At 40.0% G+C, this 24,972-nt stretch overlaps 1 protein-coding gene across 1 annotated transcript in view; it reads right to left on the reverse strand.

Annotated features, from left to right (window-relative positions):
• Positions 1-14,385: 14,385 nt before the first annotated feature.
• The window catches only part of cpsf2 (cleavage and polyadenylation specific factor 2), a 31,340-nt gene continuing 20,753 nt past the window's right edge, over positions 14,386-24,972 (reverse strand). The window contains exons 13-15 of the mRNA XM_079830747.1: positions 19,487-19,801; positions 17,359-17,493; positions 14,386-15,059 (exon numbers count right to left, since the gene is read on the reverse strand). Of these exons, the coding sequence (XP_079686873.1) occupies positions 14,967-15,059; positions 17,359-17,493; positions 19,487-19,801 (543 nt within the window). The 3' untranslated portion in view covers positions 14,386-14,966. The remainder of the gene's footprint in view (positions 15,060-17,358; positions 17,494-19,486; positions 19,802-24,972) is intronic.

Genomic DNA, 24,972 nt, shown 5'->3' on the forward strand with positions numbered 1-24,972 from the left:
AAAGAACTCCAACGCTTCCTAGGTTTCTCCAATTTCTACAGATGGTTCATCAAAGGTTACAGCTCTATCACTCATCCACTCACCAGTATGTTACGCAATAAGCCCAAGTCTCTGTCCTGGAACCCGGCAGCCACCAACGCCTTCAGCCAACTCAAGAAAGCCTTCACCACCGCTCCCTTACTAGTCCATCCAGACCTGGAAAGGCCCTTCGTCGTGGAGGTGGATGCTTCCACAACTGGAGTGGGAGCGGTGTTGTCACAGCAGCAGGGGACGCCCAGTAGACTCCATCCATGCGCCTTCTTCTCCCGCAGGCTCAGCCCGGCGGAGGTCAACTACTCCATCGGTGACAGGGAACTCCTCGCAGTCAAGCTTGCCTTGGAAGAGTGGAGGCATTGGTTGGAGGGAGCCAAACATGCGTTCCTGGTGCTAACAGATCACAAAAACCTAGAGTATCTTCGATCAGCCAAGAGACTAAACCCCAGACAAGCCCGTTGGGCTATGTTTTTCTCCCGTTTCAATTACACCATCTCCTATCGTCCCGGTACCAAGAATCTTAAAGCTGATGCTCTCTCCCGTCTTCATGCTCCTGACGAACAAACCGAAGAACCAGAACCCATTATTCCAAGTTCCCTCATTGTAAGTCCTATTACCTGGTCCGAAGAAACCATTCCCTCCTCCAATGCCTCCACGAACCCTCCGCCGGGCTGTCCACCTGGCTTGCTGTACCTCACTCGGACACGACGCACTGTGCAGGGCTGTAGGGAGTGTGCCATTTCCAAGTCTCCGCGTCATCTTCCAGCTGGTAAACTCCTTCCTCTGCCCGTTCCAGAACACCCATGGTCACACCTAGGAGTAGATTTCATCACTGACCTGCCGGTCTCAGACAGTAATACCACCACTCTAGTAGTGGTAGATCGTTTCTCTAAATCTTGTCGTCTGATCCCACTCCCAGGTCTGCCTACTGCCATGGAAACAGCTGAGACACTCTTCAACCAAGTTTTTAGATACTTCGGAGTACCAGAGGACATTGTATCAGACCGAGGTCCCCAGTTCATATCCAGAGTATGGAGATCGTTCTTCTCACTCCTAGGTGTGGCCGTTAGCCTGACGTCGGGGTATCATCCACAGTCAAACGGGCAGACGGAAAGGAAGGTACAGGAAATTGGCCGCTTCCTACGTACCTTCTGTCATGACCACCAGGACTCTTGGAACCAGTTCCTGGGTTGGGCCGAGTACGCCCAAAACTTTCTGAAACAGTCAACCACAGGACTCACCCCGTTCCAGTGCGTTCTCGGCTTTCAACCTCCACTGTTCCCCTGGGATGGGGAACCCTCCGACGTTCCTGCAGTGGACTACTGGTTCTGAGAGAGCGAGAGGGTCTGGGACTCAGCCCACCATCAGTTGCAACGGGCCCTGCGCAGACGCAGGATGGTAGCTGATCTCCGACGTTCTGACACCCCTGTCTTCCAGCCTGGTCAGCTGGTTTGGCTATCTACCAGAGACATCAGAATGCGTCTGCCTTGCAAAAAGCTGAGTCCCAGGTTCATTGGCCCATTCCCCATCATTAAGCAGGTCAACCCAGTCACCTATCAACTCCGTCTGCCACAAGGGTATCGTATACATCCCACTTTCCATGTTTCACTGCTGAAAGCTCACCACCCCTCTGTTTCTCCCACAGGACCTGACGTAGTTCCCGCCGAACCCCCCCTTCCACTCATCCTGGAGGACGGTACGGCCTACAAGGTTAATGAAATCTTGAACTCCCGACGTCGTGGTGGACAGCTGGAATATTTAGTGGATTGGGAAGGATATGGTCCCGAGGAACGCTCCTGGGTCCCAAGGAACGACATTTTAGATCCCAGTTTACTCCAGACCTTTCACGACAGTCATCCTGAGAAGCCAGCTCCACGGGGTAGAGGACGTCCACCACGGCGTCGGGGTTCTCTGCCCTCTGGAGCGGGCCGTGGAGGGGGGGGTACTGTCACAGACATGTCAGGTTCCACCCTTCACCAATCACAGCGCTCTCCTTCCCCAGAGTACTGATCACCATCACCTGCACCTCATCACCACACTCATCACCAGCACTATAAGACTCACAACCACACAGCACTCCACGTCCGGTCTCGTTCGCATATACTACAGGCTATGCTTACCTCAAGGACTCCTCTACAGATACTTACCTGCCTCCAGCGTGTCTCCTTCCTTCCGTGTTCCTTGTCTGCTGTGTGGGTGTGTTCCTGTCCGTCCCTCAGTTCTCCAGCGATCTCCAGGCTCCAGCGTCCATCCATCTACAAAACAAAAGACAGTAACTCTCTCTCTCGTATCACCTTCAAATCTACCAACAACCGGTTAACTCACCTGTTCCACAACACCTGCTCTACTGTGGTCTAATAAACTACCCTTACCTGTTAACATCTGTGTCTGCCTCCTGTGTACTTGTAACAATTGGCTGAATCCGAAATCGCCCCCTATACCCTTAATTAGAGCACTATTTGAGGGGACAGCCATTTGTAGTGGTTTCCGAAACCATAGTGGACGTTATTGAGTGCACTCATTCAATCCCACATTGCACCGCAGTAACGAGTGTACAGCCGATGTACACACACTGCGGCTGTCCGAATTCACTCACTTGTTTTCATTCACTCCTTCAAGTGAACTGCATTAGTGGACTAAAGTAGGAAATAGTGATTGAGGGTTTAGGGGGTGATTTCGGATTCAGTCATTGATTAGCTGGTTCAGGTCTGTTTGATTAGGGTTGGAGCTAATCTCTGCAGGTTAGTTAAAGGGATAGTTCACCCATGTTCACCCAAAAATGAAAATTATGTTGAATGTGAACAAAGTTCAATAAAGTGTTGAACAGAACAAAGAAACCCACACAGGTTTAAAACAACATTAGGGTGAGTAAATGATGACAGAATTTTCATTATTGGGTGAACCAAGTTTAGTGTTTTTTTTCTTCCCTCATTTTTAAAAATATTTTCCTCATATTTTGATGGTTTAATCGAACTTTTAGGGTTATTAAAAACATCACTTCTGTCCATTACTGTAGATCCAGTGAAATAACACCCATATCAGAGCCATTATAACGTCTGGTGTTTTAACATTCATTCCACATACAACCTAAAGTCAAACTGAAGCAAATTACCAAACAACTGATCCATGCTAATCCAATGGCAGCTATTGCAATGCCACCCACCGTATTGTCAGACATGCTTTTGCTCTTTTCCAATAGTACTGCAGGGATTTTTTAATGTTGTAGGCCAACAAGGTTCCCTCAAAACAAATAGGATTGGCTGTTGGATTATTGCAGAAAATAAGCTCTGTGACCAACAAAAGTTTTGTTAATCAATATTATCTTCAATCAAATTAACACCTGCAACTTTAATACAATTTGAAACCTAACAATTTCCAGAAGTAAAAAGCTAAAGTCAGTCTATAAAGGAACGTCACTACCAATAAACTCCCAAAAAATATGAATTACTAAGTAATTCAATTACTCTACCCTCTAAATCGTAAAGTAACTGATTACACTTATTTTTTCTGTATTTGAATTACAGTTACTTCTGATGTAATTGCATTAAATACTGTATAGCAACTGTAAGTAATAATGCATACTGTCTAAGCATGATAGAGGATCTGGTTTCAGAGGGACCAAAGATAATCACTTCCGTTTTCTCATTGTTAAGCTGGAGGAAATGATTTGCCATCCAGCATTTAATATCCTCAAGAGTCAAGACAGTGCATGAGAGGCGGTGGAGAATCTCTAGATTTTAATAGAAGGTACAGATGAGAATCATCGACAAAGAATTGAAAATAAATGTTATATTTCCAAATGATATTACCAAGCAGAAGCATGTACAGATTAGTAATGGCCCCCGAAATTGCCCCTTGAGGAACCCCACAGGAGAGAGACACAGATGATGAGGAAAAACTGGCCAATAGCCACTGAGAATGTCCTAGATTAAAGATATGACTCAAAGCAGAGACTATATAACCAGCCTGATCTCATGAAAATGCATATCTATAGCACAAATTGTATTTACTGTGCGATTTATACGGCAAAATGAGTTTATACGGCAAAATAAGAAACAACATTTATCGGACAGTTCATGTTAGATTTTGTTGCTGATTTGAAATATGACATTTAAGTGTGAGGGTTCTCTGAAGGTTCAAATAGATAGGACTTGGTCTTGAATTCCCGAAACAGCTGCCCGGAGGCATTGCAAATATGGCCGCCGAGTGAACAGACTTTCCTTGAAAGGGACTTTGTTACAATGCATTCTGGGATTGTCTTCCCAGTGGAGGATACATGCAAAACTGTCTCAGAATTCGGGTTAAAAGCTGCTTTTAAACAGCGTTTGCATTGGGAGTTGATGCCTGAAAGTGCTGTCTATAGTTGGTTTAGGAACAGAGCTTATGTCGCCATCTGCGGTCACTAACCCAGAGGGTCTCTGCTGTGGATGAGCGGCTGAACTCTGCGCATCGGGAACACAGCGGTCCATTTCTGGCCGGTCTGGTCTTACAGCTCAGCTGTCAGGTCCGTTAAAGCGGAGTCAGCATTATGGACGCTAAGAGGATTAGCTGATGGACATTTCTGCCGTACTGTCACTTATCAAAATGAAAAGCAGTGAGTTGGAGCTGGAATCATGCTCTTTACCGAGGAATCTCACTCGCCTTTTCTAAATCTCTTAAACTTTCACACAGAGGATTATTTACTCTGGGGGACATAAAACATGAGGACGGACAATGTTCTGGCACACACACACAGTCTATATATTTAAATATCTTTATAGTACAAAACCAGTATACAACAACAGTAAAGGGGTTCTGCGCACTGTTTCCGAACTTTCCTCCAGGTCCTGCAAATTCTTCAGTTTTCCGGCATCTTTTGCAAATTTGAACACTTTCCTGCAGTGACTGTTATTTTGAGATCCATCCAGCAAGAGCTGGGGGGAAACTTTTGCAAGGGATGAAGATGTTTCTTATTTTGTTTAAATATCAATTTGATATTCTGCCCTTCAGAAGCAACAGAAGATACTAAGGGCCTTTTCACACCTACCTTGTTTGGTCCGAATCAAAATTACAGATCTAAAACCTCCCGCAGACCACGGTCCGGACCGGTTTGTTTCTAGTGTGAAAGCATTTTCTGTATGGTTCGGACTTTCAGACCATTTACAGGAAGTTCCTGTTTATGTTTAAGTATTATAATTTTATTTTAAAATTTCATCTAGGCTACACTCACCTAAAGGATTATTAGGAACACCATTCTAATACTGTGTTTGACCCCCTTTCGCCTTCAGAACTGCCTTAATTCTACGTGGCATTGATTCAACAAGGTGCTGAAAGCATTCTTTAGAAATGTTGGCCCATATTGATAGGAGAGCATCTTGCAGTTGATGGAGATTTGTGGGATGCGCATCCAGGGCACGAAGCTCCCGTTCCACCACATCCCAAAGATGCTCTATTGGGTTGAGATCTGGTGACTGTGGGGGCCATTTTAGTTCAGTGAACTCATTGCCATGTTCAAGAAACCAATTTGAAATGATTTGAGCTTTGTGACGGTGCATTATCCTGCTGGAAGTAGCCATCAGAGGATGGGGACATGGTGGTCATAAAGGGATGAACATGGTCAGAAACAATGCTCAGGTAGGCCGTGGCATTTAAACGATGCCCAATTGGCACTAAGGGGCCTAAAGTGTGCCAAGAAAACATCCCCCACATCATTACACCACCACCACCAGCCTGCACAGTGGTAATAAGAGATGATGGATCCATGTTCTCATTCTGTTTATGCCAAATTCTGACTCTACCATCTGAATGTCTCAACAGAAATCGAGACTCATCAGACCAGGCAACATTTTTCCAGTCTTCAACTGTCCAATTTTGGTGAGCTCGTGCAAATTGTAGCCTCTTTTTCCTATTTGTAGTGGAGATGAGTGGTACCCGGTGGGGTCTTCTGCTGTTGTAGCCCATCCGCCTCAAGGTTGTGCGTGTTGTGGCTTCACAAATGCTTTGCTGCATACCTCGGTTGTAACGAGTGGTTATTTCAGTCAAAGTTGCTCTTCTATCAGCTTGAATCAGTCGGCCCATTCTCCTCTGACCGCTAGCATCAACAAGGCATTTTCGCCCACAGGACTGCCGCATACTGGATGTTTTCCCTTTTCACACCATTCTTTGTAAACCCTAGAAATGGTTGTGCGTGAAAATCCCAGTAACTGAGCAGATTGTGAAATACTCAGACCGGCCCGTCTGGCACCAACAACCACGCCACTCTCAAAATTGCTTAAATCACCTTTCTTTCCCATTCTGACATTCAGTTTGGAGTTCAGGAGATTGTCTAGACCAGGACCACACCCCTAAATGCATTGAAGCAACTGCAATGAGATTGGTTGATTAGATAATTGCATTAATGAGAAATTGAAAAGGTGTTCCTAATAATCCTTTAGGTGAGTGTATATTGATTATGAAAAGTGAAACGATGCGCAATATGTCAGAAGACAGAAGGTCAGAAATGATTTTGACCACTTCATTAAGTTTTGTTTTGTAGAAATGCTTTCTTTAAAGTGAATTTAGTTTTGTATAAATTGTTTCTTAATTTTAATCAATGTTTCATCAGCCAATTGCCCAGATTTAATAAATAAGAAGCAAATAGGCTATAGCAGACAATAATCGTGACATGAAGGCGCCGGAGCGATCACTTGCATTGCTCTTTTGAACATGTCTCCAGGGCCGTAGCCAGCTATGAGGTCACCGGACCTCTGTATTTTTTTCATCTTCAAAAATAAAATTTCAAGCTCTTTAAATGACTAATAAGCCGTGTGAACCACCTCCTATAGGCTTATATGACTGTTTGTAATTCATGTCGCTGCGAGAAGAGTGAACGGGACTCGAGAGCTTTTTGTAAGTGAGGACGCGGGTGCCGCCTCCGTGTTGCCAGATCCAGTTATTATAAGCGGTTTGGACTCATTTTCCCACTTAACATCATGACACTTTAGGAAGTTAATAAAGTGGTAAGTTGCATGTTAGGGTTAGTGATATATTTATTTTATTCCCAAAACACAAGCTATTTAAAACTTATTTCGGATTTATATTGTTTGTTTGTTTTTGCTTGTCTTTCGTAGTAATATCTGGCAACACTGCGCCACCGGCATTAATGAAAAAAAAATCTCATAGACAAACTGTAATTGCTCACAGGAAGATGCCACATTCGGTAAGACAAACGCAATGATCATAATTATTATCTGTAAGGTATAAACACAATCAAAACAAGTAGCATAATACAGATCTGTATACTAAGTAGCCTAGGTTACAAAATTGTCCTGTCCTGTCCAATTGCACGCGCAAACGCGGTGGATCTCACTTGATTATAAATAAACTATGAGCATACAACAGTGCATGTTAATTAGTAAGTCATGAAATTACCAAAAAGTGCCAGTAAATTAAACTTAGTATGTTAGCTGCAAATGATTTACATGCAGGTTTATGATGTTGTTCATTCATCCTCAGGATAGCATGTTCCATTAACAGTTCATCTTAATATTGTGTACGATTTACCATGGTAACTGTTGTTTCCGTAACCCCAAAATGCCATTTTATTTTTACTTTGGTCTCTCATACCAACTTACAACTAACATTATTGTAGCCTATTAACAAAATCTCGTTTGGGACTGCTACCTTATACTGTTTATTCATCATCAGTGTCGTATTCTTATTTTTTGTGTGTAGGCTATCTTTCAGGTTTCTTCAATTGCTAACAAGCATTGTTCAATACTGAAACCACATTTTCAAAACTCTTCATACAATCTGCATTTCCAAGATTAATTTTGGCCAAACAGTTAATCTAACCATGTCACTCATAACACACTGACCTAAAAAACACTAACAACAGGGAGCTAGATTTTCTATATTTCAAAATAATTTCTGCAGAAATGCTTGAAATTTGCCATCATTCTGATTTGAATGTGCTTTTATCAGTTTTGAAAGTAGTATGTTAGCATATGAAAAATATCCTGCAAATATATTGTTTTTTGCAGTTTGTTGCCTTTGGCTTGCTCAGTTGGGGACACTAAATATCCAAATAAATCTAATTATTAAACTAAATTAACCATATAAACTAAATTACAGATCTGTCCACATTGTCACTGTATGATAATTGAAATGAACTGATGACATCACCGTTTTCTCCAGAACGGCCGAATCAAATTCTGTTGCATTATTTTCCTGTTTAACACTGTGAAGCTGCTTTGAAACAATCTGCATTGTTAAAAGCGCTGTATAAATAAAGTTGACTTGACTTGACTTTGTGGAGTATGAATGACAAAAGTGTTTGTGGATTTTGAAAAATGTGGTGATTGAATGCATTTTGTCTGAAAGCAATGAAAAATTATTCACAGTTTGGTCCGTATACACTTGTGTGTCACTGAATGTGTGAAAAGTTTTGAAAATGTGGTTTCAGGATTGAACAATGCTTGTTAGCAATTGAAAAAAACTGTAAAGGGATAGTGCCACCCGAAGATGCACAATTATTATAGCACAATTCTTAACACCCCACCTTGGACCTCACTCATTTTCAAACTCTGGTTACGGCCTTGCATGTCTCATAAATAAACCGAACCTCAGCCTCACAGACACGAGAAATATGTGTAGAGAAAGCTTGAAATGTCCACTTTTAAACGAAACAATAAGAAATAGTTAAGCAATGCGCACTGTTCACTAGTGACAACAAGTGTTCATTCTTTTCAAAGACGCTGACGTCAGACGCACATCCTTTTACAAACCAATCAATATCAAGATGCAGCCCACACAGATGATGACCACAGGATGACCAAGTGTGTCATGTAAAGTTCTTTAGTGCGCTCGCATAATTGCAATGTGAAACCAAACAAAAACTAACCAAATGTATCAAAACATGAACTTTGTCTCGGACCTTGGTGCAGTCTTTCAGGTGTGAAAACACCCATAGATGTTTCTCGGAAGACAAATTAAGTACAATTTACCTTGATCTTTAAATGCGAAAAGTTTTCGCCCCCGGTTCTTTACGTGTCGTGTTTCCTTCTGGAGCATCAGTGAATGTTTCAACCTTTTGTAGTAGTTGTGTTTGAGTCCCTCAATCGTCCTCAGTGTGAAAAGATGGATCTCAGAATCATTCAGTCACTGCTGGAGAGGGTTCAAGTATGCAAAAGATGCTGGAAAACTGAAGAATGTGCAGGAGCTGAAGAACATTGGGCAGTTTAACTGTTCAGGACAAACAAGAGACTCAAGAACAACCATCACAAAACACACACACAGCCGTGGATCCTCCAGAGAACGACAGAATTAAGAATCATGGGTTCATAAACTTTTGAACGGGGTCATTTTTATAAATTCAGCTTTTTGTTTGTCTTGAGGACTATGTGCAAAAAAATTGTATGTAAAATATCTTATTCAGGACAGCACTAAATAAAAAATAACATGCATTTTGTATGATCTCTCTTATTTTGTTCAAATTATTCACATTTTCTGCAAGGGGTTCATATACTTTTTCTTGCCACTGGTATATATCTTTTTTGAATATTATATTTGAGACATCAGGCTTCTATGGCTATGAGAATGTGGAGCTCATACTCAAACTTTTTTCCTTTTTATTTTTATATGGCCAAAAAGTAAGATGAAATTTGGATAGCTTGTAATGTAAATGAGATCTTTATAACAGTATAACAGAATACCGGCATAAAATGCATATAAATATCAGTCATCGCTCTATATCCGCCCATAATACGTCTTTGCCAGATATGTAAATGCTTAGTTTAATGATCAAAGCTCTGTAGCTTTTATTGTGCGGGGGCAAAACAATGCAATGCAAGGCCAAATACGACCGTAGGCTTTATAGGGTTTAAGAGCTTATGCACTTCTACAGAACATAGTGGGTTATACATAATCATCACAATTATCATTCTTGTTTTCAACATTCATTGGCATGTTCCAAATGGCCTTATTTCAGCACAAGATGGGTCCGTGAGGAGCTTCAGATCACTGACGGTGCACAGCTGGAGCAGGTGGACCATGGGTCAGAAGCTTCTTCTCTGGCCAGATGTACGAGTCTGACAGATGAAGGTTCAACAGATGCCCAGACAACTGTAACAAGTTGGAGCTTGGTGGAAGGGGAAATACAACCGAAGGCTGTTTTTTTATGATTCAAGAAAGAGAAACTCTAATAAACACAGATTTGGATCCTCTCCTGTGCTTTGCGAAGGGCACTGAGAAAAACTAAACTAAGCGCAGAGCAAACAGAAATAAATGCATCATCTTTTATGCACAGCATAAAGTCTGATTCACTTTGAGAGTTTTTCTGGCAAAATAAATACAAATTATATATATAGCGATATATTTGGATTCAATTATTTGAAATTATTAAAATATTAATTTGTGGATTTTACTATAGCTTGTTATATTTAAAGCCACAATATGTAATTTTTCGCCGCTAGAGGTCGCTTATTCTAAACAAAGGTGTATCTTGATCAGTGATGCCAGTAATGAGTAATCTAACGCGTTACTGTTTCCAAACCAGTCATCAGATTAAAGTCCTTTATCCAAGTCACTGTGAGTTACTATTTTTGTCATTTTCCTGAGTTAAAAATATATATTTTTGCTTTCTTCTTGCGTCTTGGGGAGAGTATTTATGTTAAGTGAAGTCAAGAAAGACTGTCTTTATTACAATTTTTTTTTTTCAGGAAATATTTTTTAATTTCAAATTAAAATGTCAGGAGATACATTTTTGAACGTTACTGTTAAAAATGCACTTCCAATAAAGTGAGTGCTGGCAAAAACGGTTGTCATTTTTATGTTGAGGCGGCAGGGGTGTGGTCGGCAACTGCTGAATGTAACCAATAAAGTAACTTGTAATCTAACTTAGTTACTTTTAAAATCAAGTAATCTGTAAAGTAACTAAGTTACTTTTTAAAGGAGTAATCAGTAATCAGATTACTTTTTCAAAGTAACTGTGGCAACACTGATGTTGATGATGCCTGGATTTCACAGAGCTTTTATTCTGCCACAGACGAGCGATTTTGCCTTTTCCGGTTAGGCGTACGCAGCGCTGTTTTATCATATTACAGTGCATCCGGAAAGGATTCACAGCGTTTCTCTTTTTCCACATTTTGTTACGTTACAGCCTTATTCCAAAATGTATTAAATTAATTATTTACTAAAACCACAAAAAGTTAACTGAATAAATATTTAAATAAGTAAACTGATTGTATTTCAGCTAGTTGCAAAGGCAATATTTCTCATTTTCATTTAGTTTAACTAAAACTCAAATAAAAATGAACACTTTCCCCACCATTGATGGATTTTTCAAGCCTAGAAATCTAGACGCACACTAGCGGTAGCAAATCTAATTTGCAGTCAGGGTCTCTAGCAACTCTCCGTTGGCTTGCGAGCTGGAAAAACCAAACTCTGGTCAGGCCAATCACATCGTGTATAGAGTCGGTGGGCGGGCTTAATATAATGATGGCAGAGTTGCGGCGGTTACGCGTGCTACTCGTAAACAAAGAAGCTGGCGAACGGCGGTCTTTCGAATCGGCTTTGATCGCGACTCTGGAAGACTTGGAGTTAAGCTTTTCTTTGAGAAAAGAACAAAGAACGGCACTGAAGTCATTCTTAAGAAAGGAAGATGTGTTCGGAGTTTTGCCGACCGGATACGGCAAAAGTTTAATCTATCAACTAGCTCCGCTTCACCTTCTTCGCTGCTCTGGTTGGTTGTAGCGCTATCCTATTGTGTGCAGAGGGAATCTGAAAGACAACCGTTCACCCGCCCCTCAGATTGAGCCCTGCCAACGGTGAATTCCCAGACCCAACATCTTGATGTGGCTCTGGCCTGTCAGGCTAGGATTTTTCTGGCTTTACGTGTTTCCACGATAAGTGGCGCTATTACACATCTTCTGAAAGAGTACAGAAACAAGCGATAAAAGCATTGAATATGCACGTTGTAGACTTTTCTCAGCTTTTTGTTCAAAAGCGTTGATATAAAAGGGAATGCATGATAGCAGAGGGTCTGTTCTTTGCATGTTCAGATATTCATACAACAAAATATTCCAGGGACAATGAAATTTGTGTGAAAATGATCAAAAACGATGGCGGGGAAAGAGTTAATGAAAACTATATAAAACTTAACAAAATGACTAAAACTTTACCTAAAATGAAAGTGAAAACGGAAAACCTGAATATAAACCTAATTCCAAATATTAATAAAAACTGTAATAGTATCTCAATGATAGTAAAAAAAACTACCAGACCAAAACTCTTGAATTTAACTCTTAATGTCATTCATATCTTTATCTTTCCATCCAGTGAGTGCCTTAATCAAATATCTAGTAGAAAGAGTGCAAAACTGGACCAAAGAAGTGAATAACCCCATACTAATGCTGAATATTTTGTATAGAGATGAGAATAAACTTGTTTCAGCAGTGATATACATTTCTGGGCCATAATGTTTGCTGTGCTGGCAGATTTTGCGTTCAAACAGCTGACTCAGGATCAGCCGTGCTGGAAATATTTATGAAGATCGCAGGAAGCTTTGACCCTGGATCAGTTATTCAGGTCAAGGAAAGAGGGCATGCTGTGGATTAGTCACGAGCTGAAAGACGATATAAAGGACAACAATGCAGTAAATATGAGGATGGAAAGTATATCAGTGTCATTTTTGTGCAGCGTGTTAGAAAGAGCACAGCGATATACATGGCAAAGGTCAAGGGTCCGATTCCTATATGATATATATCACACATGGAGAGCTCAAAGAATGTTCAGAATGAAATACTAGCATAATGTGCACTATATATTTCTTTCCATTGCATACGTGATGTAGTCTAGCACTTGCATTTAAAGTGCACGCTTTCACTGCATGATTCAGTCTATTAAAAATTCAAGATGTTTTTTATATTTATGAGCTTTTTTATATTTATAATATTTAAAGAGTTCCGTTTTTTCATCCAAATATCAGCATGATTACAAGTGTGATATTGATTTTATACAAGTTCAATAAACAACCTTCATTTCAGACACAATATTGCCTGCTTTTGCTCCATTTTGCCAAAGCTACAGTTTTGCTTCTCTGAGCAACACACACTGAATGAATTAACTTTTTGAACGAAACAGTTGAATGAATGATTCAATGACTCACTGAATGCTCTGTTTGAATGAATCGGTTGAATCTCAATGACTCACTCATTAGCAGTGACTTGCTGACACCTACGGGCGGTATTAATATTAGATTTAAAGTATCTTTTCATTTTTTAAATCATTTCAAATATCAATATTCAACATTTTGGGCCCTATTTTAACAATCTGAGCACATGGTCTGAAGAGCATGGCGCAGGTGAACTTAGAATCCACTTTTGCTGGTTTGACAGCGGACCGAAACTGGTCGTTACGCCAGGCGCATGGTCCAAAAGGGTTGTCCCTAGTCTCTTAAAGAGTCATGGGTGTGTTTTGGGCGTAATGTTCAATAAACCAATCAGAGTCTCATCTCCCTTTCCCTTTAAAAGCTAGTTGCTATTTATATAGAGAAATTTGCAAGCAGAAAGACTGAACGCTTCTCCAGAGAGGAATCCTTTTATTTTTTATATTTAAAAATGTGTGTGTGCTGCTGTGTGTGTGTGTAATAAATTGTATGCACGTTGTGCACCGCCTATAGGCTCATATTACTAACACACCCTTTAAATAACAAAAAAATACTGCACTATTGACTTTAGAGCAGATTTGTGTTGGTCAATGGTGCAGTCGCTTTCAGTTCCTCAAAATAGCAACACACCAACAATGCACCTGAACACACCTGGTTTTCAGACCAGACGCCCATGGGCGAACAGATGGACGCGAGTGCATTTGCAATTTAAACAACGTGGTGCTTGACATGAAAATGATACACTGTAAATAAAAATCAGGTCTCCAATTGAAAAATTTCTAGTGACCGATCACATCTACATTTTTTTGTAGGCCAAATTGAATGTCTGTTAATTAAATTGCATCAATTCACAGAAATTCAATTTGGCCAACTGAAAAATGTAGATGTGATCGGTCACTAGAAAATTTCCAAGAGACCTGATTGATTACAGTGTAACTGCGTCGGGCTGAAACTAGCAAAACACACTTGCCTGGAGTCACATTGTGCCGGGTGTATGATAGAGCCCTTAATGTTTAAAACAAAACATTATTTATGCATTTGTAACTGCAGCTGAGCTGCATTAAACATCTGTGTAAATGATCTAAATGCCACTTCAGATGCAGCTTCTGTGTTTCCTGTTCATTGCAAAGATTAATTTTGTTGATAGTGATTTCGATTGGTAACAGCCCTATTGTGTCTTATTATTCTAATTGAATTTATTGATTCAATGTAAGAATTGAGAAGCAAAAGATGATGCATACATTTAATTAGGTTAGAAAAATGGCTTTCTAAAAGGTAAAATGCCCATAAAAGTTCAAAAATAAAACTTCTTGGAAAAGATCATTTCTGTCACTGCTGCGAACTGACCACGCACAGAATATGAAGATATCAAAAGCTTTGCGAGTCTCTGTCCTAAACTTCCCAAGGTATTGTCAAATTATCGTTATTGATAAAATAACAGACAATATCGAGATATCATTTTTTTTTTTTTGTCAATATAGCACACCCCTACTTTAGATAAAAGCATCCGAAAGAAGGTAAATGCACAAACCCACATTGACAACATTTCATTACAAAAACGGAAGTTTATCTGTGAACAAAATAAGGGGTAAAAAAAGGCTAAACGTGTCTTTGCATCCAGCAGTTCTGAACAAAATCATAATAGCAACGATTCTTCTACAGTCGTGACAGACGCTCTCATTTTGGGTCACTTCGAGGCTGTCATTTAAATGTGCAGGGAAACAATAATAAAATGTACACAACTGACAACCTACAAAAGGAAAATAAGGGTACGACTGGCGCTGAATGAGAGCCCTTCAGCACTGAAGAGCTAAACGACAGCGTACTGCTGATACAACAGCTCACGAATCCTGTAGTAGTCATCACAATGGCAGCCTTCCAGACAGATGCGGCCCGCTTCCGTCTGAGAGAGAGAGAGAGAGAGAGAGAGAGAGAGAGAGAGAGAGAGAGAGAGAGAGAGAGAGAGAGAGAGAGAGGTCAGGGAGGTCAGTGTTGTACAGCACGCAGTGAGGTGTTCAGGTGAGCATGATGGGGGCGTTCACACAGCATGTGTTCTTGCATACAAAAACAGCGAAACGCTGGAGTCTCAAGATGATTTTAACACAAAAAGGTCACTTCGTGGTAGTTTCCTGTTGATATATTGTTCCACAGACTTAAAATAATATAAATATACAAAGACGGTGCACTCATATTAGTATGAAAGGGAGAAAGTGCAATATGCACAATATGATGGAATACATCCTGCCTTCTAATTAAAAGAGGTCAATTGGGACATCGTGTCAATGCAGCTGCTGTTAGAAGTCCCGGTAGCTTTAGGCCGTTTACACCTGGTATTAAAGGTCCCATGGCATGACATTTTCATTTCATGGGTAAGCGTGAGGGTCTCCGGGCTAGGCTAGCCAGCTTTCCCCACAATAAACTAGATTACATTTGATTACTTCTGTTGTGTCTTTGTTTGTGCTGTGTACTCAATGTTGACGCTTTTCATATGATAGGAAAATATCTAAAAATAATGCTATAATCAACACTTACTCGTAACTCATTCATCTCCTGTAATGGTACATTACATGTGTTACAGAGTTGGTAATAAGGAGGAAGACGGCTCGGCGTGACTGGGACTCGTGTTTATTCAGAACTCTCAGATACAAACACAATAAACTCTCACAACTCAGTACAATATCACTTTGTTAGCAATTTCTCCATCTCTGGTCCATTAGTGATGTCCGGTTCGCGAACAAAGTGTTTTTTTGAACCGGTTCTTTTTAGTGAACCGGTCGAACCAGTTCACCAAATCGGACTGAATCGTTCTAAACGGTTTGCGTCTCCAGTCAGCGCTGATCCATAATTTACTTAAGTTACTAACTTTCTGACATGAGTGACAGTCCCTCCGACTAGAAATAGACTAATAACCTGAAGTATATGCTGTAACTACAACAGTTCACTAAACTGAGACGTGCTGAGAGAACTGATGAGAAGTGACATCCGTCTCTCTGGCACAGCCTTGTGCCTCGTAGACCTTGTTAAACCACACCCCCTCCGCTACAAGATCTAATACTCATTTCAAATGCAAAGATGTCAGCCAATCACAACAGTGGGCGTTTTTACTGAAGTCTCACAGTAGACATGCCTCTTGAAACAGGGCATTCAGCCAGAGGGCAAACATCAGTATAGAAAAAATGCCTTTTATTTCTAAATTATGACATTTTATGATGTAAAAATCATACTAACAATATAAGTACACCTCAGAATACATTATAAAATAAAATAAAAAATCCATGCCATGGGACCTTTAAGGGTGTGTTCACACTTATAGTTCGGTTTGTGTAAATGTAGTCCTGGTCTGCTTAGCGTTCACATTGCATTCAACACCAAACCGAAAGATACAGAAGCTAAAGGCATAGGAATATGTTCACAACCTGATTGGACAGCTTTTATGACGTAGCCTACATTTCGAGACCGAACTTCCAAAACAATGCTGTCTGCTGGGCTAAATGCGCTCGCTGTATGTGCGTAGCTACATATGATGGTATGGCTATCACCAGACCAAGCTCAATTTAAGATTGAACATTGGTCTGGGGAATCTGCTATGCATTTTCTACTGCACAAGAGGCGTGGTAAACGAGCATAAATTAAATGACTCTGTACGCAATTTGATAGTCCTTCAACCAATCAGACCACAAGAGGCGTGATCAACGGGCAACGACCCATCACTTCTCTATCCGTCATTGTGTAAAACGTATCTTAATACCAGCTGTAAACAAGGCCATAGAAATAGTCTCTTCTGTTAAATGCAGTTTGTCATGATTTGAGCATTTAGAAACTAAATTAATGATTGTCAGATTTGATTGGTGATTTCATATAATTTAATCGTAAGTTTGCTAAACAACTTTGGAGAATTTGATGTTTCTCCATTCAAAGAGATAGGAGCTGCACTTGCATGACTGGAATAGCTGCCCGAGAGGTCGTTAGTCACTGCGCACAACCCTAATAGATACCATTTTTATAATTTCACTTTTTAATTAAAAATGTACAGTTCATTGCACAAATGCATCTCAAATGTGACGTCCCAGAATTGCAGGATCCAGATTAAGCCCAAGAACACATCGTGATTGTATGCATTCACTAATGAATGTGCAGTCCGCTAATCAAACACTCATTACAGATGATTTGCATATCGTGAGGTGTAATCTGATTCAACTCACCCTCCTGACAGCGACCATATTATTACACACCAGAACTCCGCCCACAAACTCCGCCTGGATCCCTTCGCGCAGCAGAACCTGCTTAAAGTCCGACAGTCGCGGTTCGTTGATGAACACAGACTGATGACCTGGGACCTGTGAAGAACACGTGTTATTTCACATGTTACTACCAATGCGTACTCAATTAGTAAGGGATAATGAACATCCAGCAGGTTGTTATCGCAATATACACTCTGACAGGGGTTTTATTTTGTGATGACAACCGGCTGGATGTACATCATCCCCACTGATTACACATTGATTAGAGTTGTAATATTTTATTAGCTCATAAAACATGAAGCTTCACTAGCAAACAGCTTTGAGCCTAGACGAACAAACAAGTTCAAACAAAACAGACATTTAAGGGATAATGAAGTCCATAAAAGTGCATCTATCCATCATATAACTGCTCCACACGGCCCCGGGGGGGTTAATAAAGGCCTTGTGAAGCAAATTGGCACATTTGTGAGAGGAAAATATCCATATTTAAAACTTTATAGACTAATATAACTAGCTTTCGGGGGTCAGCGGTACACAGGTCTTACAGCGAAAGAGTAAGTATTACCCCCCCAGAGCCGTGTGGAGTAGTTATATGATGGATAGATGCACTTTTATGGACTTAAAAAACGAATCAACAAGTCAATGCCATTATAAAGCTTGGAAGAGCCAGGACATCTTTAATATAACTCTGATTTTATTCGTCTGAAAGAAGAATGTCATATACACCTAGGATGACTAGTTTTAATTTTTGGGTGAACTATCCCTTTAAATATCCAGATGAGCATAATTATACAGCGCTGCTATTGACGATGATCATTATTGGGCAATAACTGACCTTGGAATGTCACGCCTAACCAATCAGAATCAAGTGTTTCAGAGAGCCATGTAATATAACACCTTATCTGTTCATCTCAGAGTGTTTAATGAGATGTTTCGTCCTGCTTCTTCAGTCAGCAGATCTATTTTAAAGTCTTTCCGCTGATGTCTGATGAACTGTATCGTACATTTTTACCTTCATCATGAGCTTAGTTTAACCCAATTTATATTGTAAATCACTCTCTTTGTACCTAGGGCTGCACGACAACTCAAAATAAACGTAGTGCTATTATGAAATCACGAAGGCTGCAATTTAAGTGAATACATTTATGCGCTGTGTTTCTGTGTTTCTTACACATGAACTGCTCATTATGGCCGCTTTAAGTTTAGTTAAGTTATAGTTTGGTTCGATTTAACGTGCATTCGGGAATGCAACATGCACCAACAATCTTCTCATAATGTAATGAGAAGTGATTATCAACAGAAAGCTTTAAAAGTTTGATGGTTTAAGGAAGAAGTTAAGGGTTAGTTCACCCAAAAATGAAAATTCTGTCATTAACTACTTACCCTCATGTCATTCGACACCCGTAAGCTTCGAAGTGTTATGAATCAGTGAGTCGATTCAGCAGTTTGAATCGCCAAATTTCAGCAGTTTGGCGGTTTGACACGGGATCCGAATCATGATTCGACTCACTAATTCATTACGCTTCGAAGCTTCATGATGCCTTGTTTTGAAATCGTTATCACTAGGTAAGTCGTTATTTAGGGTTTTTTTGCGCACAAAAACTATTGTCGCCGATTCATAAAGTTATTTTAGAACCACTGTAGTGAGATGGACTTTGTAACGACGTCTTTAGTACCTTTTAAAGGTCTTGAGAGTGAACCGTGCATTGTGCCAATGGAGGCCTTTCAGAGCCATCAGATTTCAACTAAAATATCTTCATTTCTGTTCCGAAGACGAACGGAGGTCTTACGGGTATCGAACGACATGAGGGTAAGTAATTAATGACAGAATTTTCATTTTTGGGTGAACTAACCCTTTAAGACTATTGTTTAATTGCACAGCTTTACAAATCACACACTTGTGTAAATCACACATTTTTGAATGCAATCACAATTTTTAAATGTAAAAAAAAAAAAACAATTCCCTCAAATTGTGCAGTCCTAGTTCCACTTCATTTATTTCCCCCTATCCTCTCTCATTTTCTCTAACAAACAAACATAATTTCCATGTTAAACTTCTCCTTTATGTCGTTTGTAACCTCTCACTCACCTCATTAGTAGGCAGTGGTTCCAGTGTGGGTATGACGTCGCTCTCCTCTGAGATCTCCCGCTCATCCTCTCCAAAGAGAGTCTTCATGGCCCGCTGGTTAGCCACGACGCTGGGCTCAGTCGTGAGGTCCGGCGTGACGTCCATGGCCGGTTGTTCCCCATCCTCCGTCTCCTCTTTCGCTTCTCCCATCTCCGCGATGACACCCGTGTCCACCTTTTCCACCCGCATATCCAGAACGCCGTCGATCCAGGCCAGCTCTGTGTCTTTGGCTTTACAGAACTGCAGCGAGCTGACTAGAGAGTCCTTCAGTCTGACCTACAGCGACATTCATCAGGCGGTCAATATTTCACTTTGTAGTCAAAGTTAAAATTATACTTAAAAGGGAATCATATCAATTTTTCTCTTTTGAAGCATTCACAACTCAAAGCACCCAGAACATTTGCTGAATATATCTTAAAGCTACACTGTGATATTTTCCCCCATCTAGCGGTTAAAAGGTATATGACCATCCAGTGAATATTAGTTTCTCTTCCTCTCAATTCCGATTTCGTTTTAACTCCTACGGTGGCCGATTTAGTCCAAGATTAACATGGCTTCCAGTTCGACCTCGTCCACATTCGACACGGTGCCATCAAGTGTTAAAACGCGAAAGGCGAAGCTTGAATTCACGGGTATGTCCCTCTTTGGCTAATGTACTTTCAAAATGGAGGGGCAACATGGCGACCCGCATTCGAACCCCTCACCCGTATGTATTTTCAATGGCATATTATAAACTTACGAGAAAACTTTATTACTTGAAAGAAGTAAATATACATTAATGAGCACATATTTTTTAAAGAACTAAGTGTTTTTAGCTAAGAATAAACAAAAAAAGTTACACAGTGTAGCTTTAATATTTATATATTGAGCAGTAAGATGAGTTCACCTCTTTATATAACCTCATATTAAATGAGACTAAATTGAATATTTATATTTTTAAAAAGTTAATTTGTTATAGCATTTGAAAAATAAATAAAAATAGTGAATCAGTCACGGTGATTAGAAATGGCGAAAAAATGGTTGTGTAAAACAATATTAATAGGAATAAAATACAATGAAAAAGTGTTTTTTCTAAATTTTCACTGATATTTAACACTAATATTTAACGTATTCGGGTCATTTTGACCTGGAGAGGTATTTCTTTTTCCTGAAAATGTACGTTAATGTTAAATTACATTTGACTAAAACTTCCTGACTTTACTCACCCAGGGAATGACTACTTAACCAAAAACATTTAAGGATTTTTGTGATTTTTTTTTCCCCCTCCACCTTGTTATTAGGGCTTGTCCGAATAAAATTTTTTGAGCTTCGAAGCTTCGGTAGTAATCAATCAACACCAAATATTCGAAGCTTCGGAGGGAAGGGGCTGAACATATTCTTCTCTCTAATAAAAGCAGGAATCTGGAAAAGCAGTGCACCTAACACGGGCAGGGCTTATATGCTCCGAGAACAGACATTGCACTAGTGTCCCACTATGTCCCAGTAACAACTATATTTCACACTAGATTAATTTAGATTGATAATGACGGGTAAAATTAGACTTGCTGTGATAGTCGGTGTTACCGGTGTTCAGGCATAACACCGGTTACATCACTTGCCCACCGTCATTTTGATATTTTATAGTAGTAAAAATTTGTTCCGTTAGAGAACAGATTAACTACAATTAAAAACTGAACGTGCAGCGTGATCGCGGAAGATTTGGTTTCAAAGCTAAATGTTAAAGCGGAAATTTAAGTGAGTTTGTCATTGTACTGTTTTGTTGTTGTCTTTCTCATTAAAGGGGTGGTAAACCACGATTTCACTATTCTAACTTTAGCTAGTGTGTAATGTTGCTGCTTGAGCATAAACAACATCTGCAAAGTTACAACGTTCAAAGTTTAAAGCAAAGGGAGATATTTGCTTTTGAAGAATTCAGTTTCTAAGAACTACAGCAAACGGCCAGTAGGAACTACAGACATTCCTCCAGGGTTTCTGACATCACCAGCCCCAATATTTACATAAACCCCTCCTCCGAGAATATGAAATAAGGGAGGGCGAGGCCATTTTGTATCGCTGCGTTGTTGTGGTTAGTAGGCTGGAGTGGTGTTGCTGCAATGCCGACGAAACGCTGTTTTTTCATCCGGATTGCAGGTCTGGGGTACTTGCTTTGTTCAGCCTTTCTAGGGACGGGGGAGCATTTGTTAAATGCTCATTCATACTTAACGTTATCCGACGAACACCTAACGTTACAAACACTAACGTTAAAATTTCAACAGTGAACTGGGCATTAGCGTAAATGATTCTTTGATTAGAGCTTTTATGTATTGTTTATCTACAGGCATGCTAAACATGGTTCTGTGTGTGATTTGGCTACTAGTAAAGCCAATGTTTAGTGTTCGTTTTGGGTTAATAGTTCTTGCTAGAATAGGGAGGGAATAGAGGAAAAAATAAATAGTATTTTTGTTTTGTTTTTTAAGATGAGATTAAGTGCTCACGGAAGAGATGAGTTTTCAGCTGAAGAAAAAGCAAATATATTTCTTAAAGGGTAACTTCAGTGATTTAGCATTAAGCTTTGTATTTAAACTGGGTCATTTATGTAGTAGAAATGTGAAATTATTTTTGAATTTGGTGCCTTCTAGACTGAGAAAAGACAGAAAATGTATTTTTGTCTCATGTGGATGAAAGACAACAACTCCCAGAATGCACTTGCTTTGCTGCCCTACGAGGCCACTCCGTACACCAGGGGTGTCAAAGTCAAATGGACGGAGGGCCAAATAAAAAATTTAGCTACAAGCCGAGGGCCGAACTGTTCGAATGTTCATTGAAAAATTTTTAAATGACGCATATAGTCTAGTGAACCTAATTGAACCTACTGAAAACCTAACAAATATATTCCAATATGATCAGATAAATAAAGCAATATTTTCTTATGGCTCTGTCAGTAATCTTTAATTTTCAACAGACACAAAAGACAAATTTCCTTTATATAAAAATCCCCATAACATGAACATTAAATGAAAGAAACCGGTATTCAAGGCACCATCAGTAGCCTATATTTTCTATTTTAGCAAAAGTGGGCTAAATTTACTTCAAAGAAAAAAACAATAATAGCAATTTTCTATCATCCACTCAACTGAAATATTTTTAAAATATAATTGGATTGAAATACAATAAAATAAAGTGCAAAAATCTATTAATCAAAAACAACACTTTGTTTAAGGAGAAGTAACATGCAGTGAAAACAAATATTAAACTTTAACTTTTAAACTTGAACTGAGTAAAAACTCTAAATATGTGATTGCACAGTAATGTTCACTTGTTTGAGGTTGATACTTGGTGGTGTCCCATCTTTTCCACAAGTTCATCAATGTTCGGGGTAAGGCTCTGAGCTGAGGAAATCCTCAGAATTGAGTGGAGGTGTTCAGCAGTAAGTCGACTTCTGTGTGATGTTTTGTTCAGGTTCATCAAAGAAAACAGTTGTTCACACAGGTATGTGCTGCCAAACATAGACAACGTTTGAGCAGCCTGGATGCGCAGCTGGGGCATTGTGTCGGGGAGGAAACGGGCGAACTCCGCAGCACCCACTGCCGCATATTTTGCCCTCAGTGCATCATTGCATTGGAGGTCAATCAACTCCATTTGGAGGTTTGGTGGTGAGCTTTCCACGTCAACAGCAAATGGGTTACCGAGCAGTTCCAACCTGCTTTTTTGTGCTTCAAAGTCAGCAAATCGGCGTCGAAAGTCAGCGGCAAGCATACCTATTTTATCAGCCAACTGTGCGCTCGGGAACGCACTGGTAGAGTGCTTCTCTTTCATGGTCTGGCAGCCATGAAATTTTACTGTGTCTAATTTTACATGTCTAATTTTAATTTTACATGTCTAATTTTACTGTGATGCTGACGACTGCTGTGCCAATAAATATTGAAATGAAGCAGCCTACTGCTCGGTGCGTCACCGTTGCATTGTGGGAAATGTAGTATTGGTGCGTGTAAAAGATCTGCGGGCTGCCGGCTTGCTGCGGTCTGCGGGCCGGTTCTAATAATAAATCAAGATCATCCCAGGGGCCGTAAAAAACCTTCTCGCGGGCCGGATGTGGCCCGCGGGCCTTGACTCTGACATATGTGCCGTACACCGTCGTTTTGATCTTCATAGTAATACAATGTTTTCGTTCAGTTAGAGAATAAACACTACAATTAAAAACTGAACGTGTCTTTTCAATAAAGTGTGAGTGAGCCGAACGAAAGTCACGGCACAGACGCAGCAGGAGTCAGATTTCATTCCTCACGAAGAGCGGAGCAGAGCTGAGGTAACGTTCAGCGCCAGTCTGGCACGTTCTCAGATCGCATATGGAAGCTAAACTATCACAGGAATTCATTGAAAAGTTGAAGTTCTGTGCGTGAGATCTCTCCCCTGTGGGCGGGTTGATAACATGCGGAACAGCTCCATCTACTGGCTGTAGTCTTTAGCTTCTGGCCAAAAAGTCCTCCGATGACGCAAAATGATGATATTTGCGTCATTGAGGGTTTTTTCCAGAAATAAAATGCATAATTATCTCGTCTCAGGGGGATATGAGGGGGGAAAGTACCATAATTTGAATATACTACCTGTTTTCTACTGATACAAAGCTTAATGCTAAATCACTGAAGTTACCCTTTAAGTATAATGAGGTTGGGTGTCTATTCAACTGTCCATCCTATTAAAAACTAGACTAGACTAGAAGATAATTGTACAAGAAAGAGTATTGTATTTCGCCAGATGTTATAGTGTAAATATATGCAAGCGTGAATGAGAACCGTTTTGAGGAGGATGCTAGGTATGGGCGAAAAAAAAGAAGTATATTTAAATCCCAAAATTGAAAATCGAATACCAACCCATCGAACGAATATTCAAATATTCTGGTCCAGCCCTACTTGTTATGCTGTTTCCCTTTAAAAATGACAGGTCAACAGAAAATATACATTACGCTATATTAACACCAAATATTGATCTCAGCTTATATTGGTCAACAATGGCCATCCATTAAATATGAATGGGGGAGATCGAACATAAGAGAACCATTAAGTGTTCAGGAACATGTTCATCATATTCATGTTCACATATTTACATGTGTGCTTGCAAAGATAAAGGCCTCACTCGGACCTTTGCATGTGTTGGTACATGCACACTCGCACTACCGCGCACACACATTCAGGCGTGCGCTCACACACTATATTTTGAGTATTACAGGCTTTCTTTTTCACAGAGATGAACTTTACTCTCATACGATCCAAAAATAAATACAAAACCTGCCCTGATTGAAAGAAAAGAAGTTGAGAAAAAGATTGAATCCACTATTTGGTGATTTAGCATAACGGGAGATTTATAAGCCAGTTATTTATAATATCAATACCAATATATATATATATATATATATATATATATATATTTGTCATTTTTGATCGGGACCACCACAAGTGTGACTTAAAGGC

Source organism: Gobio gobio (genome assembly GCF_949357685.1).
Source record: "Gobio gobio genome assembly, chromosome: 12".
In the NCBI taxonomy this organism is placed as follows: domain Eukaryota; kingdom Metazoa; phylum Chordata; class Actinopteri; order Cypriniformes; family Gobionidae; genus Gobio; species Gobio gobio.